General features: G+C 52.2%; 1 protein-coding gene across 1 annotated transcript in view; it reads left to right on the top strand.

The window, feature by feature from the left end:
* Positions 1-17,522, top strand: part of KIF6 (kinesin family member 6) — a 417,010-nt gene that overhangs the window by 391,718 nt on the left and 7,770 nt on the right. The window contains exons 17-22 of the mRNA XM_045842819.1: positions 1,898-1,982; positions 3,622-3,757; positions 4,721-4,818; positions 13,637-13,726; positions 15,071-15,177; positions 15,474-15,550. Coding sequence (XP_045698775.1) covers positions 1,898-1,982; positions 3,622-3,757; positions 4,721-4,818; positions 13,637-13,726; positions 15,071-15,177; positions 15,474-15,550 — 593 coding nt within the window. The remainder of the gene's footprint in view (positions 1-1,897; positions 1,983-3,621; positions 3,758-4,720; positions 4,819-13,636; positions 13,727-15,070; positions 15,178-15,473; positions 15,551-17,522) is intronic.

Raw genomic sequence — 17,522 nt, 5'->3', positions numbered from 1 at the left:
GAACAGAATCCTAATCTGTAGGACACACTTAACAATGAATTAGGTAATGACAGAAATGGCAGTCAGGGGGGAAATAAGCACGGGACAGAGTAAGGACCTCTCCACAGGCTGAACCCCAGTAAATGGGCACGCTGCATTTGGGGTCAAAACGACAACCACACTGAAATGGGATGTGTTTCGACAACCACTCCTAAAAACATGAGAAGTGTTTCCACTGACCTCAAGCTTAATAATGGCCAGTGACAAACTGGCATGGCCAAGACAATGACAAGGCTGCTGGGAAGGCTGCCCGGTGTCAGCACTCAGCTCTTTGGAACCAGCTCCGCCACTTGCTAGCTGTGTGTCCTTGGGTTCGTCACAGCCCTTTCTGTGCCTCCAAGTCTAACTGGAGTGAGACAGTAACACCTCCCTGCTTGGCTGTGTGAGAACGAGCAGTAAGATGTATAGAGCACTTGGCAGAACCTGGCAGACAGAAGGCACTCCATAAATGGTCATTGTTAGTAATTCACCTGCTGTGGAAATAAAGAGCATAAACTTTTAACGGCAAGGAGAGCCCCTCTCTGCCCTGTCCCTCTCAGACACATTGGAGTGTTGTGTCCAGGTTCAGACTCTGGACTTAAGATCAGTTAGAAAGTTAACTGTCACTGAGCCCTTCGATGAGGACAGAGTCAGCCTGAGAATATCGCTCCAGACACATGTGGTATTTTGTTGTTGTTGTTGTTAAGATATTTAAAGAACCATCATATTAGAAGGAGGACATGTTATACTGTTCCAAAGATCCAAAGTAGAGGTGAAAAGAAGTTAGTATGGCAGGTCTCAGCTCACAGAGGAAACTGAGCTGCCCACAATGAAATGTGCTATCGTAGGAAGTAGTGAGTTCCCCACCACTGGAAGTAATCATTTAGGCAGAAACCGAATGGCCATACAGCAGAAATGTCATAGAAGGAATTTCTGAACCCAAGACCCTTGCAATCAAACAAATGGCCCATGTGGCCTTGTGCAAGTTAACCTCTCTGACCCTCAAAGCCCTTCTCTGTAAAGTGGGAACAACAGCGCCTCAGATGGGTACTAGAAGGATTAAGTCTGGTCATGTCCAGAGAAATTACCCAGCCCATAGTAGATTCTGCCCTGCATGGAGTTAAAAGCAGGGCCTCCTCTGAGGCTAAAAATGCAGTGCAGCCCCACAGACTCCTGGGAGGGTAAGCAGACCTCACCACCCAGCCAGGAAAGAACAGGCTCCAGACAACCACACTAGCCAGAGCGGGCAGCCCGTCAACCAGCTGTGGGGGTCATCACACGTGGGGACATGGCCCTCCCCAAGGCCTCGACACAGTCCTGTCACCCTGTCTTATGGGCAGCGCATGGGAGTGTGGGTCTCGGCTCTTGTCGCAGTGCCTGGGTGAATCAGGCTTGGGAAGCACTGCTTTAGAGGGAAGTCAAAACCAGAAACCTACAGAACTCAGCCCCTCAGCTGGTGCAAAGAAAGACGTGAGCTGGTTTAATGATGTCTTCTTGGTTTGCAAAGGGCTCTGTACCAAAGGATGGGGAAATGCTATTTCGCATCTTCCCTAGGGACTCCAGAGGAAATGAGAGAACTCAATAGCAAAAGGATTAGTAGCTACGTAAGGAAGAATCCTCTTCCTGTGACAGATGTTGGGCGTGAGGACAGCCGACCAGCAGAGTCAGAGTCACGGGAGCCTCGTGGGGGCTTCCATCAGAGCAGGGGCCGCCATCCAGAGGAGGGGGCCGAAGTGGGCTCCCATCCTGAGGCCCTGGAAGGAACTCACAGGGTCCCCTTTCATCCATTTGGCTCCATCGTCTGCCTAAATATCACACTTTCCCCTTCACCTTTCTCCCCCATTGAAGTAAACCATGAGCACTGATCTCCCTTCTCCAGGTATCTCTGAAAACATGGCCGTGCGCTCAGGGCCAGACCAGCTGGAAGAGAAGCTGCGGTCACAACTGGAGGAAGAAAAGAGAAGGTGCCCTTTCTCTTCTCCTTGCCCACCCTGCCCCCAGCCTCAGACGGTTCCCAGGGAGACTGGAGCTGCCTAGGGTCCAAAGAGTGGCTATGCCCCGATCAGGCCTAGAGCTTCTCTGGGAAGTGGGCCTAGCAGCTGTGTCCTAAAACAGCTGGAGACGTTGCTGCCTTTGAGCGGGATCCCTGGGCAGGTGAAGTTGGACTGGGAACTGAAGTATCAGGCAGGGAGAGCCCTTTGCTGTCAGCCCCCTACGCGGCTCAATGTCCCAGGCTGACGCTGAGGAAGCAACCAGCCTTGTCTACTGCTGCCATCTAGGGGACGCAAGAAGTATGACCAGAGAGGTCTGCCTCCCGCCTGCGGCTTCACCCACCTCCCTCCTCGGTCTCTTAATCTGTAAGGCGTCCTGAGAACATTGTATCCCCTTGTAGCCATTTCAGGCCTCCAGGTGATTTCAGTTACAGAGTGAGGAACCTCAAGCCTAAACAGACATGTGGCCATTACTGATACACAGCATGGTCACAGAATCTTGCTTAACACTCCAGCCAAGCTTTTTAGTTCATTCATTTGTACGTGCATTCAGCAAATGTTTGCTCTTCCTTCCACTCCATGGAGAGATTTGGGGAGACCAAACAAGTCACCTCCTTGCCCTCAAGGTGCCAATGGTGTCATTGCGACACAGGCTGCCCTTGACTGGCTAGGCACCCACCCTGAGCAAACCCCTCCACCCTTGCCCCCCCCACACACACACCCCTGCCATCCAGAGACTTGAGGACAGGTCCCATGCAGCTGGCGGGCAGGTCGCTCCTGATAACTATGTGCTGTGGTTCCTCCTGCCAGCCCCCTCTTTCCAGAAAGCTGGCCCTGCCCTCCTGCACAGCTGCTCCCTGGGTTCACTCCCCAGGTGTCCGCTGTCCCCCTCACTCCATTCACTTTTCTCAGTTCCTTTCCAATCCATCCCTCTGTGTCTTCACTGTGCCCCATCCTGACTCCTTGGTCCTCACTTCCCACCTCAGGGTCAGCTCAACGCTTCCCGCTGGACAGCTTCTGACTCACCGCAGCATGCCCCACGCCCACACATGCGTGACCCATGCCGACAGGTGCACTGACAAGTGCATTGCCGCCTCTGGTCCTCAGCACGGGGGTGAACCAGCGGACTGGGAGGCAGTGAAGACTGTGCTTCCAGAGCCAGACGGCCTGGGTCCCCACCCTGGCTCCTCTCATTGTTAGCTCTGTGCCGTGAAACAAGTTATAATACTTACCCTCCCATGCCCAAGGTTCCAAAGCTGTGCAGCAGAGAGGATACATAACAGTGTCTCCTTCGTAATCCTGTGGAGAGGATTGAATTAGCTTGTGTATGTCCAGTGCCCAGCGCAGCGTCTGCCCCTTTGCAAATGCCCCATAACGGTAGCTGTCACTATGCGAAACGGTTGTTCATCTCCCACACGGAGGCCTGTGGGCCCACTGGACAAAAACACCCGGCTCTGCTTCTCTGTGGTGGGAGGACACGCTGGCCTCAGTGGGCAACTTTACAGTCCCTCTTACCAACACAGTACTGAGGCACAGACAGGCAGCCGACGGTCCTTGGGCAGCCCTCCCTCCCACCAGTGACTTTCAAGACTCTTCTCTGATGCCACTGCAGGTATAAAACCATGTTCACACGCCTGAAGGCCCTGAAGGTGGAGATAGAGCACTTGCAGCTGCTCATGGACAAAGCCAAGGTGAAGCTGCAGAAGGAATTTGAAGCCTGGTGGATCAAGGAGGCCAGCAGACTGCAGGTATGGGTGCCTGGCCAGACCCCTTGCTGCCCTAGCACCTGTCCTCCTCCTGGGGCCCAGGGACAGTCAGGGCAGCTGGGGAGAGGCAGACACGGCCCCCATGGGGCTGCCAGAGGAAGAGTGTGGGGGCTTCAACTCTCAAGCCCACGTGCCCTCAGCCCCAGCTCAGGAAGCAAGCCCTCGTTTTAGTAACAAGAAACGCAAAGGTGTCAGCTCCGTGAGTCCTCTGTCCCACAGGATGTCACTGACCTAAAAGGGACCAGGTGACTGCAACAGGGAGGATGGGGCACCCTGCTCCTGAGGTGCCACGGCTGTGCTGCCACTGAGCGGTTTTACAGCCTGCGGACACACCCCAAGTGGGGCTGCACCCTGGGTGGGGCGAGCCAGAAAGCAGTAAGCCTCATCAGAACATGGGAGGTGATACGGAGAGTGTCCCCTGACAGCATCCCGGGGGGACAGGGAGGCAAGTGGGAAATGAACCCCCACGCTCTCATGCTCTGGGCGTTCTGCCAAGACCCAGAGAAGCTGCAGGGAAGCCTTGTCCATGAGCCCTGCGTGGAGACGCACAGGCCCCAGGGAGTGCGGCGGGACTGCTCCCCGCACAAAGCGGGCATCTCTCTGGAGCAGGGGAAGCAGAACCAGAAAGGACTTCTGGAGAACTGTTGGATCACATTTTAAACATGTGTTCCTAAGTGCAGGAAGTAATACATGCCCAATTTGGAAAACTTAGCCCAGAAAAGCACAAAGAACAAATCGCACATTACCTATCACCCTGCCACCCAAAGACGGTGTCTTGGGGCCTGTCATCACACTTGTCACTGCACGTCTATGTCTCCCTGTCCCCACCTGTGCCACACATGCCAGCCCACAGCTGGTTTTCCCCTGGGGGCTGAATGAAGGGCATTTCCCCGGTCATCAGACTCAGGCGAACACTGTGAACGAAACTCCTTCTTGGGCCAACAGGTGAACCCTGCAGCAGGGAACCCGCTCGGCCACACGCAGCCTTTCCCCCAGGTGCCTGAATCTCAGCACGAAAGGCCCCAGCTTCCCCCCAGCAACAGGTAGGAAGACAGTTCTACTGACAAGGGGGGTGGGGGGCGCCGGAAATGGCCCCTTCCTGCCCTCAGCCCGCTCCTGCTGCTCTAAAGGGTTATAGGCTGTGGGGTCTGGGAGGATCATTCACTTTCACTGTTAAATAGTGTGTAAATACGCAGGCTGGTGCCTTTCAGGCCTGTTTCAGCACAACCCCTCAGGCCTCCCCTTGCTCTGACAGCCACAGACCCGCTGCCATGGCAACAGGAGAAGCAGCTGACCCACAAGCCCTGGTTCTGCCCTGAGCAGGAAGAAGGGGTGGGCAGCAGGTGGGGCTGGGGAGTAGTGGGGGGGAGAGGGAGGGGTGTGGGTAGGAGGGCAGAGGGGAGTCGGCCCGCCAGGATCCGGGGGCGCTCTGGTAAAGACTGTCCGGCACACAGTCAGGACAGAGGTGGGCAGCCCCGATGAGGACCGTGGCCGGCCCAGAGCTGGTTTCCCTGAATGATGGCATGACCCGGCAGGGGCGCCACCTCCCCGCTCACCGCCTTTTGAAGGCAGGTCCCTTCTGGTGCCATCCACACCCTTATCTCTTTCCAACCACACTACTCAGGCCGCAGGTCAGTGACGTATGCCTCCGCTGTCACCAGCGCCCAGACGGACGGTCGCGACAGAGGCCAGGGCAGGAGAGCGGCCTCGGCCTCCGCCACCAGGAGCGGTCCTCTGACCGGGTTTGGATGGGGCTGAGCTCTCGCACTGGAAAGGCGGGCACGGGGCCGGTGTCAGACAGCCTGCTGGGTTTGGTGTGATGGGAATGGCTCTCTGCCTCTGAGGTCTTCTTCTCAAAACCCATAACCCCGTCAGATCATGAGGAAAACAGCAGGCAAGTCCCAATGCAGGGACGATCTACAAAATACCTGTCAGCAGACACGGGAAAAGTCTGAGAAACTGTCCCAAGCACGAAGAGCCGACGGAGATCCCCAAAGGAGCTGGGGATCCTGTGCGCCCAAGAACTCGCCCGTGGGTGTTCACAGGTTCACAGCAGCTTGATTCATAATTGCCCCAAGACATCCTTCAAAGGGTGAACGGGTAAACAGACTGTGGAGCATCCAGATGCTGGAATATTGCTCAGTGATAAAGAGGCAAATTATCAAGCCAGAAAGACCTGGAAGAAGTTAAGTGCATGTTGCTGAGTGAAAGAAGCCCGTCTTAAAAGGTTACACACTGTGTGACTCCAACTGTGACGTTCTGGAAAAGGCAAAACTATGGAGACAGTAAAAGATCAGGGATGCCCAAGGGCTGGGTGGAGGGTAGAAAGGGTGAAGAGGGGAATGCAGAGGAATTTTTTAAAAGATTTTATTTATTTATTTCTAGAGAGACGGGAAAGGAGGCAGAAAGGGGGAGAGAAACGTCAATCCGTTGCTTCTCACAAGCCCCTAACTGGGAACTAGAAACTCGCAACCCAGGCATGTGCCCTGGCTGGGAATTGAACTGGCGACCCTTCCCTTTGCAGGACAATTGTCAATCAACTGAGTGTCCCCAGCCAGGGCCACAGGGGATTTTTAAGTCGATGAAACTATGCTGTGGGACACTGCAATGGTGGACATGTGATATGCATTTCTCAAAACCCATAGAACACACGACAGAAAGAGGGAGCCCGTGTTAGCTATCACTTAATAATAACGTATTGATATTAGTTCATCAGATATAACAAATATACCACACCAATGCAAAGATGGTAATGATAGGGGGAAACCATAAGGAGAGAGAAGGGGTTACATGGGAACTCTCTGTACTGTCTGCTCAATTTTCTATAAAACTTCCCTGAAAATACACCACTAATGAAGAGGAAAAGGCCATGTAAGTAGACAGCAGCGCTTCTCTGGGTCCCTGACAGCCTCCGGGGCACTTGAGTTTGCAGCCCTGCACACCTGCCCCCTTCCCCACAGAGGCCCCTCCCAGAAACCCCAGGACTCCACAGAGCATGCTCGAAAAACACACAGCCAGCCAGCCAAGCGGCCAGAGCTCCCCCCAATCATTGCTCTGGCTCCATTCTGAGCCCCTCCTGTGTCCTCGACAGGGGAATAAGGCCCCCGCCTAATTGTGAGGCTCAGAACCACTGGGTATTCCCCAGGCTCAGTCTGATCTCTGGTGTAGCTGCTCCTGGTGGAACTATCCTGCCCAAAAAATAGAAATCCCATCTCCAACTTTTCTCTTGTTCCAAAGACAATGAATGAAGAGAGAGTGTGTGTCCGAGATGACCGGGGGTGTCAGGAAAGGCCCAGTGAGCACACCCTGGGGCTAGGAGGTAGACATAGACTGTGCCTGCAAAGTGACGTTCAGAGCCTTGAATTTCAAATGTGTATGTCAGACCGCCATGGGAGCTGTTCCGACCCGCTCCTGGAGTGCCATGCAAGCCCTTTGAGGGCTGCTGAAGGACAGTCCCTGGGGGGATGGCTCTCAGGTGGGCCCTGGGCAGCCGTGCTCTGGTCCAATCACTAGCCCTCATCAGAATAACCAATTGTCCTGACCAGTGTTTGTTAAGATGCCTGGACTGCACGTGGTCAGCACCCCTAAATTCCCTCCCACAGCAGGAGTTCAACACCAAAAACAACAGGTAGAGAGGTTATAAACAGGCAGGTGAGAGCTTGGAAAGGGAGAAGCCTAGGGCTCCCCTCTGACAAAGAAATCACCTGCCACCTGCTTTATCAGGCTGACTCACAGAGCTCACAGAGCTCTGCCCGGCCACTGTGGCATCTCAAGCATTGTCTGTGAACATCCAAGTGGAGGGCTAGTTGCTGATGCCCTTAAATTCCCCCAGGGAGACAGGATTGACTTTCTTCTCTTACAGTAATAACATCCCCTGCCATCCACCAAGGGCTCCCTGGGCCAGGCACTGAACAAATGTGCAAAGTATGTACTCTCGTTGTCCCCACCTTACAGGTGAGAACACTGGGCTCCGAGAGATTGATTAGCTTGCTCAGGGTCACCCAGCTAATAGGTGCTGAAACAGGATTGGAACACAGGCCACCAGCATCTGGCCGCCCCCACCCCACTCCTCGAGTCGATTTCCATTAACATCAGTGACTGCGCTTCAGGGGCACGGGCACATTCTGTTGTTTAGTGGGAGGTGGCATTTTCCTGCTTGTGTTCTGTACTGTTTCATACAAACGTGCTTTCTTTATATTCTGCCAAACACCAGTCTCTCCTGCATGGAGCCTCTCCTCTCTCAATGTGTCCACATTCTGATTTTCCTAAGGGGCCAGGGTTTGCAAAGAGCAAATCTGTGCTACCCTCGAAGGCCAGCCTCTGGCCTGGAAACCAGACCTCCCTGCTGTCAGCCCCACTATTTTGGTCGAGAAACCCGAAAGTGAATCCCCTCGTTTCACTAGTGAGAAAACTGAGGCCCAGGAAGGGGGTGTGATGCTTTAGACTCTGGTTAGTAATGTGCAGAGCTACAGCTTACTCCAGACTTTCAGACTCTGTGTTAAGCGGCATTTCTTCCTTCCTTCCCGCTCCCTGCTCCCTACTCCCTGCCTCCCCTCCTTTCCCAGCTTCACTCCATCACTGCCTTCACCTTCCCATCTTTCTTTCACTCTCTCACTCTACCCGTCTGCATGCCCATCCTGCATTCCCTTTCTCCCTTTTTTCTTTTCTCGTCCTCTCTATGCTTCTTTGCCCTTCTCCCATCTCCTTATCAGCAAAGGCTGCCACTCTTTATTGCTTGTCCACCTGTCCTTTACCAGGCCTTTACCTGCCAGCTCTCTGAGAGAGTGCCCACTGCGGACTAGGTCTAAGAACTAGCCCTGGATGTGGTGTCCTTCCAAAACTAGCCATTAGGATCGCGCTCCTGCTTCAGCACCCACCTTGTCTGAGAAGTAGGACCCATGCTGGCTTGGCCTTCCTGGGTATTCCAATTCAGGATGATCCCTGGATGTGCTTGCTAAGAGATCTTTAACCTTAACGTTCAGGACCTTGGATTTCACAGGTGCCCATCAGATCACCAGTGGTCGCCTCCAAGAGTCCCCCTTTACACTTTCACAAAGAGTGTATTAAACAAATCCTCATCAGAGCTCTTTCAAGCAGGGGGCCCTTGGGCAAGCCACCTTCCCTCTTTGGAATTCCCTCCATCTTCTGTAAGATGCATCAAGGTCCCTCCGACACTGTTATTCTATGAGCAGATAAATGTGTCAGTGCCACTGAGGAGTTGCTGGAGCGAGAGAGTGAGTCCAGCTGGCTGCCTGCACCTGAGCTCCAGCGCGGCTGCTGCCGACAGACTCTGTGCGGGACAGGGGCTGCTCCTCCGCTCCTCGGGTCTGAAAGAAACCCGACGTCCTCACTTCCCCAAGGATGCACAGGGCCTGCGGGTCGGTCACTAAGTTCACGACACTCCAACTGGCAACCCAGGAGGTCTAATTACAATTAATATTGTTTATTAATTTTTATTAAGAAGGATAATTAATTCTGATGCCTGGTATGTTCTCTCCAGAACAAATGTCAACATGAGAAATGAATTCAGTGTCAAAGGCAGGTTGGACGTGAGAAAGGATAGAAGCAATTTGCAGCATGAGGGTTCAAAAACCAAGCTGTGGCATCCAGTGACACTGGAGCAGCTTAGGAACAGAGGAGTTATTTCCCTCAGGAGCCCCATGCCTTTGCACTGTGCCATGCTCCTGCAGGGGCCGGTGGAAGCACCAGGCTGGGCATCTGGGCCTGCGGGGGGCCTGCCACGGTGTGGTCACAATGCCCTTCTGCCCTGCCATGTCCATCTCTGACCTTTCCTGTCTACTCCCAGCTGGCCCCTGTGAACACTCCCTGGAATCTTAGGAAAGGCTCCACTGGGAAACCATCGAGTTAATGAAGCATTTGTGTGCTAATCACTTGATCTTACAAGATTTGCTATGGCTTCCAAACTGACCTGTACTGCGGAATGGAAAGCCCATTCTCCTTCCCTTCTCTTGACCTGCAGGGAGAACTCGCCAATTAGAGCCCAGAGAATTGAACCCTGTCCTTAAAGAAAAGTGTGCATAGCCTGCCACCTAGTGGCTATCTCTGGTCCTGCAGCAGCCCTCATCAAACAACAGATCTTCAACTGGCCCCCTCAGTGAAGAGTCTCTGGGGTGCTGGGAATTAAGCATCAGGGGGAAGAAGTCCCAGGTCTGATTTACTCTCCTTTTGTTTGAACCACAGTCCTGAACCTGTGAAGGGCAGGCCCAGGGTAAGAAGGCCTGATGCTGGAAGAGACAGGAGAGGGCAGAGGCTGGAGCTGGGGAAGGGGCTGTAATCAGGGGTAAGTCAGCATCATGTCAGGCCTGGGGAGTTCCTTGGAGTCCTGATGCAGACTTGGCAAATCTGGTGCACCTGCCTCTAACCATGGGTCTGAGAGTTCCCATTTGCAAAAGGAGGGTTCTGACCAGGTGACTTTTTAGACCTCTTCCTTCTTCGATGTGCTGTCTAGGTAAGACCGGATCCAAAGCAAGGAGGAAGATCCCATCCGTCACTGGAGTCTGGGACAGCTCTGGCCATTGGCCTTTTATCTCCCAAGGGGTGCTTCTGGGTTCTGCTATACCCAGCGAAGAATCCAAGGTGAGGCCCTTGCACTAGGCAGCCTAGTAAAACAGGCAAAAATGCATCTGTGTGAGCTGCTGGTTCTGACTCCTCACTCAGGAAACACAGCTGGCCTCCTAAGGGCAGCTGGTGTGGCCAGGGATAAGCCGTGCACCCAGCGTGCTCCCGCAGAGCACCAGAGTTGGGTCCAGTTAGTATCACATCGAGATTCAGAGCAGGGGTCCTAAAGCCTGACTGAGTTGTTAGACCCAGATTCTGCCACTACCAGCTGGGTAACTTTCAAAATTCCTTTAACCTCTTTCAAAATTTATTTTTGAAAACCTCAGTTTTCTCATGTATACAGTAGGGATAATGAGGCTGTCGAGAGGATTAAATGGCATGATGTTTGCAGAGTGCTTCCCCAGAACCTGGTGTGTAGACGGTGTCTGTAAATGACAACTGTGATTTTTGTTGTTTTTGTTCAATTTGCATAGCCAATGCGTGCAATGCTGCAATGTGAAAATTAATGTGTGAACCATCTGTTCTCGACTAAATGTCTGTGTGTCCCCCCCCCACTAAAATTCACATGTTGAAACTCTAACTTCATTGTGATAGTATTTGGAGATGGGGTCTTTGGGAAAGGAGTAGATCGTGAGAGGACACTCACTCTCTTTCTGTGTAAGGACACAATGAGAAGTGAGCAGTCTGAAACCCAGAAGAGGGCTCTCAGCAGAATACAGCCATGCTACACCCTGATCTCAGACTTCCGGCCTTCAGAACTGGTACTGTATTAGAGCAACCTGACCTTACTCAAACAGAAATTGGTACCAGGAGTCAGGTGCTGCTATAACAAACACCAAAAAATGTAGAAGCAGCTTTGGAGCCAGGTGATTGGTAGAAGCTAGAAAGTTTTGAACTACGTAACTAGAAGTAGCCAAAACTATCATAAAGGGACATTTTTCCCCCTCACCTGAGGAATATATTTATTGACTCTTTAAACAGAGAGGAAGGGAGAGAGAGAGACAGAGATGGATACAGAGACAGAAACATCAATGTGAAAGAAACATCTATCAATTGCCTCCCTACACTTCCTGACCAGATACCAAACCTGCAACCTTTGGGCACACGGGATGATGCTCCCACCAGCTGAGCCTCCTGGCCAGGGAATAAAGGGACTTTTACAGGAATTCTAAGGAGAACTCAGAACGGAAAGAGAAGAGCTGTCGAGAAAGCTTCCATCATCTTAGAGAAGACAAATAACCATGTTCAGAATGTTGATAGAAATAGGGATGGATAGTAAAGGTCATTCTCATGAGGTTTCAGACAGAAATGAGGAACGTGGTATTAGACAGTGAAGTAAAGACAATCCTTGTAATAAGGTGGCAAAGAACTTGGCTGAGTTGTGTTCAAGTTCTAGTATTCTGTGGAAGGTAGAACTTACACATGATGAAACTGGATATTAGCTGAGGAAATTTCTAAGCCAAGTGTTGAGGGATTGGCTTGGCTTCTCCTGACTGCTTATAGTAAAATATAAGAAGCAAGTAATCACATGAAGTTGAAATTATTAAGCAAAAAAGAACTAGAATGTAAAGACTTGGAAAATCTCAGCCTATCGTTATTGCAAAAAACAAGGAAGTGTCTTCAGAAGAGAGCACCAAGGGTGTTCCCAAGCGACCATAAGGAGATGAGTGTGGGTGTGAACCAGGGACTCAGTAGCCACCCCAGCAGGAACCCTGACGGTGTGAACTGGAGAGGGGGAGCTGGGGAGGAACGAAGGCACGCTGTTGGACTTCTTGGATTTCACGGGATGGGACCATAGAGCTATTCTGCTGTGAACATGCACTATTCTTTAAGGCAATAGAAGAACAACCCCAAAGGGGATTCAGAGACCTTCAGAGCTGCGCCTCCATTTCAAAAGGAAGGCCCACTGACTTGCTTTCAACAGGTCAAACAGCATCTGCCCAAAGCTGGAGTAAAGCAGGCACCTAGCAGAACCATGAGGGCATGACCCCTGGCCAGCAGAGCCTGGATGACCTCTACTCCAGTGGGTCCAGAAGGCGGGACCTTAACCCTAGTGAGTCTGAAGTGCAGATCATTGAGCCAATGAAGATTATTCTCAGGCCTTCAGAACCCTGGAGAGTTTGCCTTGCTAGGATTTAGACTCCCTTAGCACCCATCACCTGTCCCTATTTTCTCTTTACCCTGTTGGAAAGGGAATGTCTGTCATGGCCTGTCCCATCACTGTGTTTTAGAAGCACGTAGCTTGTCTGGATTCACGGGTTCACAGCTGGAGGGCAATTTAGCCTCTAGATGAACCAAGAATACCTTGAGTCTCACCTATACCTGATTAAATGAATTTAGATGAGACTTTGAACTTCAGATTTAGAGTTGATGCTGAAACAAGTTAAGATTTGGGGAGCTGGTAGGATGGAATGAAGGTATTTTTCATGTGAGAAGGACCTGAGTTCTGGAGGGCCAGGGGTGGAATATTATGGACTGAATGTGTCCTCCAAAAATGTGTGTGTTGAAACCTAATCCCTAATCTATGATGTTTGGAGGCAGGGTCTTTGGGAGGTGACTAGGTCCTGAGAGTGGAGGCCTCCTGAATGGGACTCGTGCCCTTGAAAAGAGAGGCCAGAGAGCTGCCTCGCTCTCCTCTCACCACGTGGACACAGGTGAGTCGGCCACCGGCTCTCCTGACAAGGGCTCTCACAGAAACCCAGCCACGCTGGCACCCCAAGCTCGGACTTCCAGCCTCCAGAACTAAGAAACAGGTTCCTGTTGTTTAAGCCACCCAGTCTGTGGTCTTCTGTTACAGCAGCCTGAACTGACTAAGACATCTTTCACAGCGGGGGAGTCTTGGCCCCCATCTGAGTCAGCTCAGGCTACCATAACAAAACCCCATAGGCAAATTTAAACTACAGGAGTTTATTCGTGTCTCACAGTTCTGAAGGATGAAGAAACCCATATCAAGGTCAAGAGAGAGTCTGGTGAGAACCTTATTCCTGGCTTGCAGGTGGCTGCCTTCTTGCCAGGTCTTCACGTGATAGAGACAGCACTGGTCTCTCTTCATCTTCTTATAAGGACACCAATCCCATCATGGGGACCCACCCTCATACCCTCATCTAAACCTAATCACCTCGCAAAGACCCCACCTCCAGACATCATCAAAGTTGGAAAGGCAATAGATGGATTTTGAGGGGACACAAATATTCACTCCATACAGTCCCTAAATATAGACACTGAATTTCTCTTTGTAAGCCTCCTCCCATACCTTCTCCTTTGTAGGTTTGGTTTTTACAGTGATGTGAGCGCCAGGAAAGTCCTGCCCTCACCTGGCCCCATCCTGTGCAGCCCGGAGCAGACCAGCACTCAAGCCTCCCTGGACGGCAGGTCTGTGGTCTTCTCCTCCCTCTGCGCCTGTGACAGCCCCTGCTGTGGGCAGACTGCATCAAAGTCGTCAGTCTGTTTCCCCTCACAACCTGAGGAGCCCCTTGAGCAGGGGCCGCACAGATAGAGCCAGGGCTAGTCTCCACTCTGCTACCTGGAATCCCCTGGAATCTCTCCCAGTGTCGCTGGGGCCCTGTGCGGGCAGAGATGCATCATGTCTCTAGTGAATAGATGTACATGGGGCCATTAAAGGAAAGAAGAGCCAGCCCAGGACAGTCCCAATCTAGGCCATTAACTCCACCACGGAGTCCTCAAGCAGGGAAGGACACAGAGTTTGCAAGCCTGGCCTCAGTCCTGTGGGCCGTTCATTCCAGGGTGAACAAAGTGAATCAAGCCTCTCCCCAGCGCCTGCCCTTTGTGCCTGGCAGACCCTACTCTTCTCCCAAGATGCCCAGGGGTGAATTCCACCAGGCCTTCCCCCACCCCAGAGAGAACAGAGAAGGGATAGCCCCAGCCCAGCTCCCTGCCTCCCGCTGTGACTCTGCTTTAGCACCTCTGGCTGAGTTGCAGCTGGAATGAGGATACAAAATATTACTTGTGATAATGAATATTTGATTGCATATAATCCTCACTGCCTTCCAAGGGAGTGGAGACTGTCACCTGCTGTGTGGAAGGATGGGTGTAAGGATGGAAGCTTGGTAAGGCCAGGAAAGTACATTGCTCTGAATTTTCTTTAGGGGGATTTTATATGAAGGAGTTGGATGGAGAAAGAAGAGGGAGAAAGACACAGGCATCCCTCCCTTCCTAAGGGGATTTCTGTACTTCTTACAAGTCTCATTGACCAGAGCCTGGCCACCTGGCCACGCTTAGTTGCAAAGGAACCTGGGAAATGTAGTTTTTAGCTATAGCAGCTTCTTTAGCTAAATATTGTGGTTCTGTTTTTAAGGAGAGAAGGGAGAATAGTTATCTCTGCCTCCGGAGCAACTAGCTAAGCCATGGAGGGGATGGGGACACAGTGGGGAGGCATCCTAGGGCATATGACATCTAAATTGGGTGCTGAAGAAGATAGGTCCCAGGTCAAATGCACTTGCTTTGGGTAAGTTGGAGGGCAAAAGGAGGGGCGTAATAGTGAGGGGATGGAGAGGTGGTGAGAACATGACACATCTGCATGTAAAGTTTTGCTGTGGCTACTGCACAGATAAGGGGGAGGGAGTGAGGAGGAGGCAAATTCATTCTCATAGTGTCCGGGGTGATATCGGGTCACTGAAAAGGAAAAAGCACTTTGGAAAGGTAAGCACTGAGCCCAAACACGGGGTGTAGTAAAGTGTGACATGTGGCTGTCCCCAGCATCCCTGAAAAGCCAGTGTCGTCCATCCCTCTCACCGGAGACAGCCAGACGGATTCTGACATCCTGGCATTCATCAAGGCCAGACAGAACATTCTGCAGAAGAAATGTAAGTGCACCTTCCTCCAGGGCCACAGGTGACCACACTCTGCTCACCATCCCTGGGACAGGTGAGGGGGGAGGCTGGAGAAGGCAGTGAGGTGAGAAGGAAGGAGGAAGCTTCCTGCATGTTCCTGAAGCCACAGGACTGGCCTTGCGGTCACTTCCATGTGCCTGGACTCTGCGTCCTCCTGGAGAAAGCCCCAAGAGACAGTAACAGAAACCCCAAGACAGGTGAAGAGCATGACCAGCCCAGCCGCACCTGCCCTGTTTGGCAAAGCATCTCTTTTTCTTCCAGGTCATCAGCTCTCTTTATTCGCTGTCCCCAAAGCCACCTCTCTTTAGCTCAGGCCTCACCAAACAGGAGGGGGCTGGGAGGTTTGGTAACTTGTGGAATCCCTGGCTAGAAACATCAGTCTCCTGCTGGAGCATGGATCTTGCCAGTGAGTTGTAGCTGTAAACACTACTGGAAAGCCCAGGCCTGAAGACACCATAACAATTACAGAAACCATATGTGTGGGGTGTCAGACAACAGGAAGGGAAAGAGAAGGCCCTTCCTGGCCTTCATCACTGCCCGCCCCCTTCCCCTTGGCAGGTTCCCACCTGCTGTGCACAGGTCACCTCTTCTCCTGCCTTCCCTCGCCCCAGAGACACACGGGCGAGCCTCAGGGCCCTTACCCCAGCCTGCTTCTACTCTTAGCCTCGAACCGATAATTGAAGGCTACTAGACAGGCTTAGCATTGCTTTCACAGGTCAACAGGCTCCTTGGTGGATGAAATGGCAGACCTGGATCCTACAATGACTGACACCTGCCCTGAGGTCCCTACACTCGGCTTCATGGCCAACTCTCTGCCGTTTAGACTAGGAGGTTTGCACATGAATGGAGCACCCCCAGTAGAGGGTGGCCTTTGCCATGTTGTCCTCATCAGTGGCAAGTAGGCTTCCTCACCAGGATGCTTATTGTCCTACTTATTGTCCTCTCCTCCCCACTAGGATCAGCACCATCAACACCATCGTCAAGTCTAGTCTGAGACCTGAGACAGTGAGAACCAGAGAAGGCAGTGAGGCTCTTCCAACAATCTCTCCTGACACCTTGGTCACATAACTTGCTTTCTCTCATCCTCAGTTTCCTTGTCTAAAAAAGAAAATGAAAAAAAATGAATTTTGATTCAGTGATTTCCAAGGCCCCATCTATGGCCAAAAAACTCTAATGACATGTATCAGACACCAAATAGTTCTGAAGAGCCAGTCAGGGAAGGAACACTATTTATTGGGCATCTCGAGTATGCCAGGTGCTGTGCCAGTGCAGTGAGTTGTACCGTGGCAGTGAACAAGACAGAGTGCCCTTGACATTCCAGGAGGAGGGAGGAGACATGATGGCCACATCAACTGATACCTCAGATAATTTGAAGTGCTCATGAGTGCTATGAAACAGCTGAAGTATGTAATGCAGAGTGCAACAAGGAAGTCCACTTGTAGCTGGAGGGGTGGGGGAGGCCTCTCTGGAGAAGAGAACTTTAACCCGATAGCTGAGCAGTGAGAATGAAGCATCTGTGCAGTGTTCTGTGGGTGGGCAGTGCAAGCAGAGAAATCAGAGTGGGCAGGCCTGAAGGGAAGGGGCTTTGCTTGGTCACAGGATGGGAATGAGTCCAGGGGTGGCTGGGGGGCCGAGCAAGGCAGCAGGGTCACACAAGTCTTGTGTGAGGGGTTTGGCTTCTATTCTAGGTGCAGTGGGAATTCACTGAAGAATTCAAACTGTGGCAGGTTGAGCTGTGACTGCTGCCTTGGGAAACTCACTCTGGCTGTTGTATGAACAGTGGGCTGTAGAGGACCAGGAGGAGCACAACGATCAGGCTCCGGGGAAGGTCCAGGCCAGGGATGGGGGCAGCCTGGACTTTCCAGCGGATTGGATGTGAGTTGTGAGGGAAACAGGGAGTCAGGAGGGCTCCTGGGCTTCTGATAGGAGCAGCTGATGATAGGATGGTGGTGTCATTTTCTGAAATGAGACAGACAGGGAGGAGCAGATAGAGAGGGAAGGACCTGGAGTTGCAGAAGCCGTGTGAGAGCCCAGAGAAGATGAGTAGGCAGCTGGACTTGAGTCAGGAGCTCAGCAGGGAGGTCTGGGTGGTGTGGCATTGTGTAAAATCCCTAGTTGCCATGAGATTTAGAGGTAGAGTGGGAAACGCAGCCAAGACCCTGAGAAGGTGCAGCCAGTGCCAGAGATGGGCCAGCGGGTGAGTAAGTGTGATGACCCCAGGCAAGTCAGCGAGAGAGTGTGTTGCAGGGCAGACAGGCTGGGAGAGTGCAGTGCTGCTGAGAGGCTGAGTCAGCAAGGGCAGAACGTGGACCCCTGGC

This window comes from Phyllostomus hastatus, unplaced genomic scaffold (assembly GCF_019186645.2).
Source record: "Phyllostomus hastatus isolate PE091 unplaced genomic scaffold, TTU_PhHast_1.1 phas_contig_40, whole genome shotgun sequence".
Classification (NCBI taxonomy): Eukaryota; Metazoa; Chordata; class Mammalia; order Chiroptera; family Phyllostomidae; genus Phyllostomus; species Phyllostomus hastatus.
The sequence above is the reverse complement of the archived record's forward strand: the minus strand, read 5'-3'. Positions and strand labels throughout refer to the sequence as shown.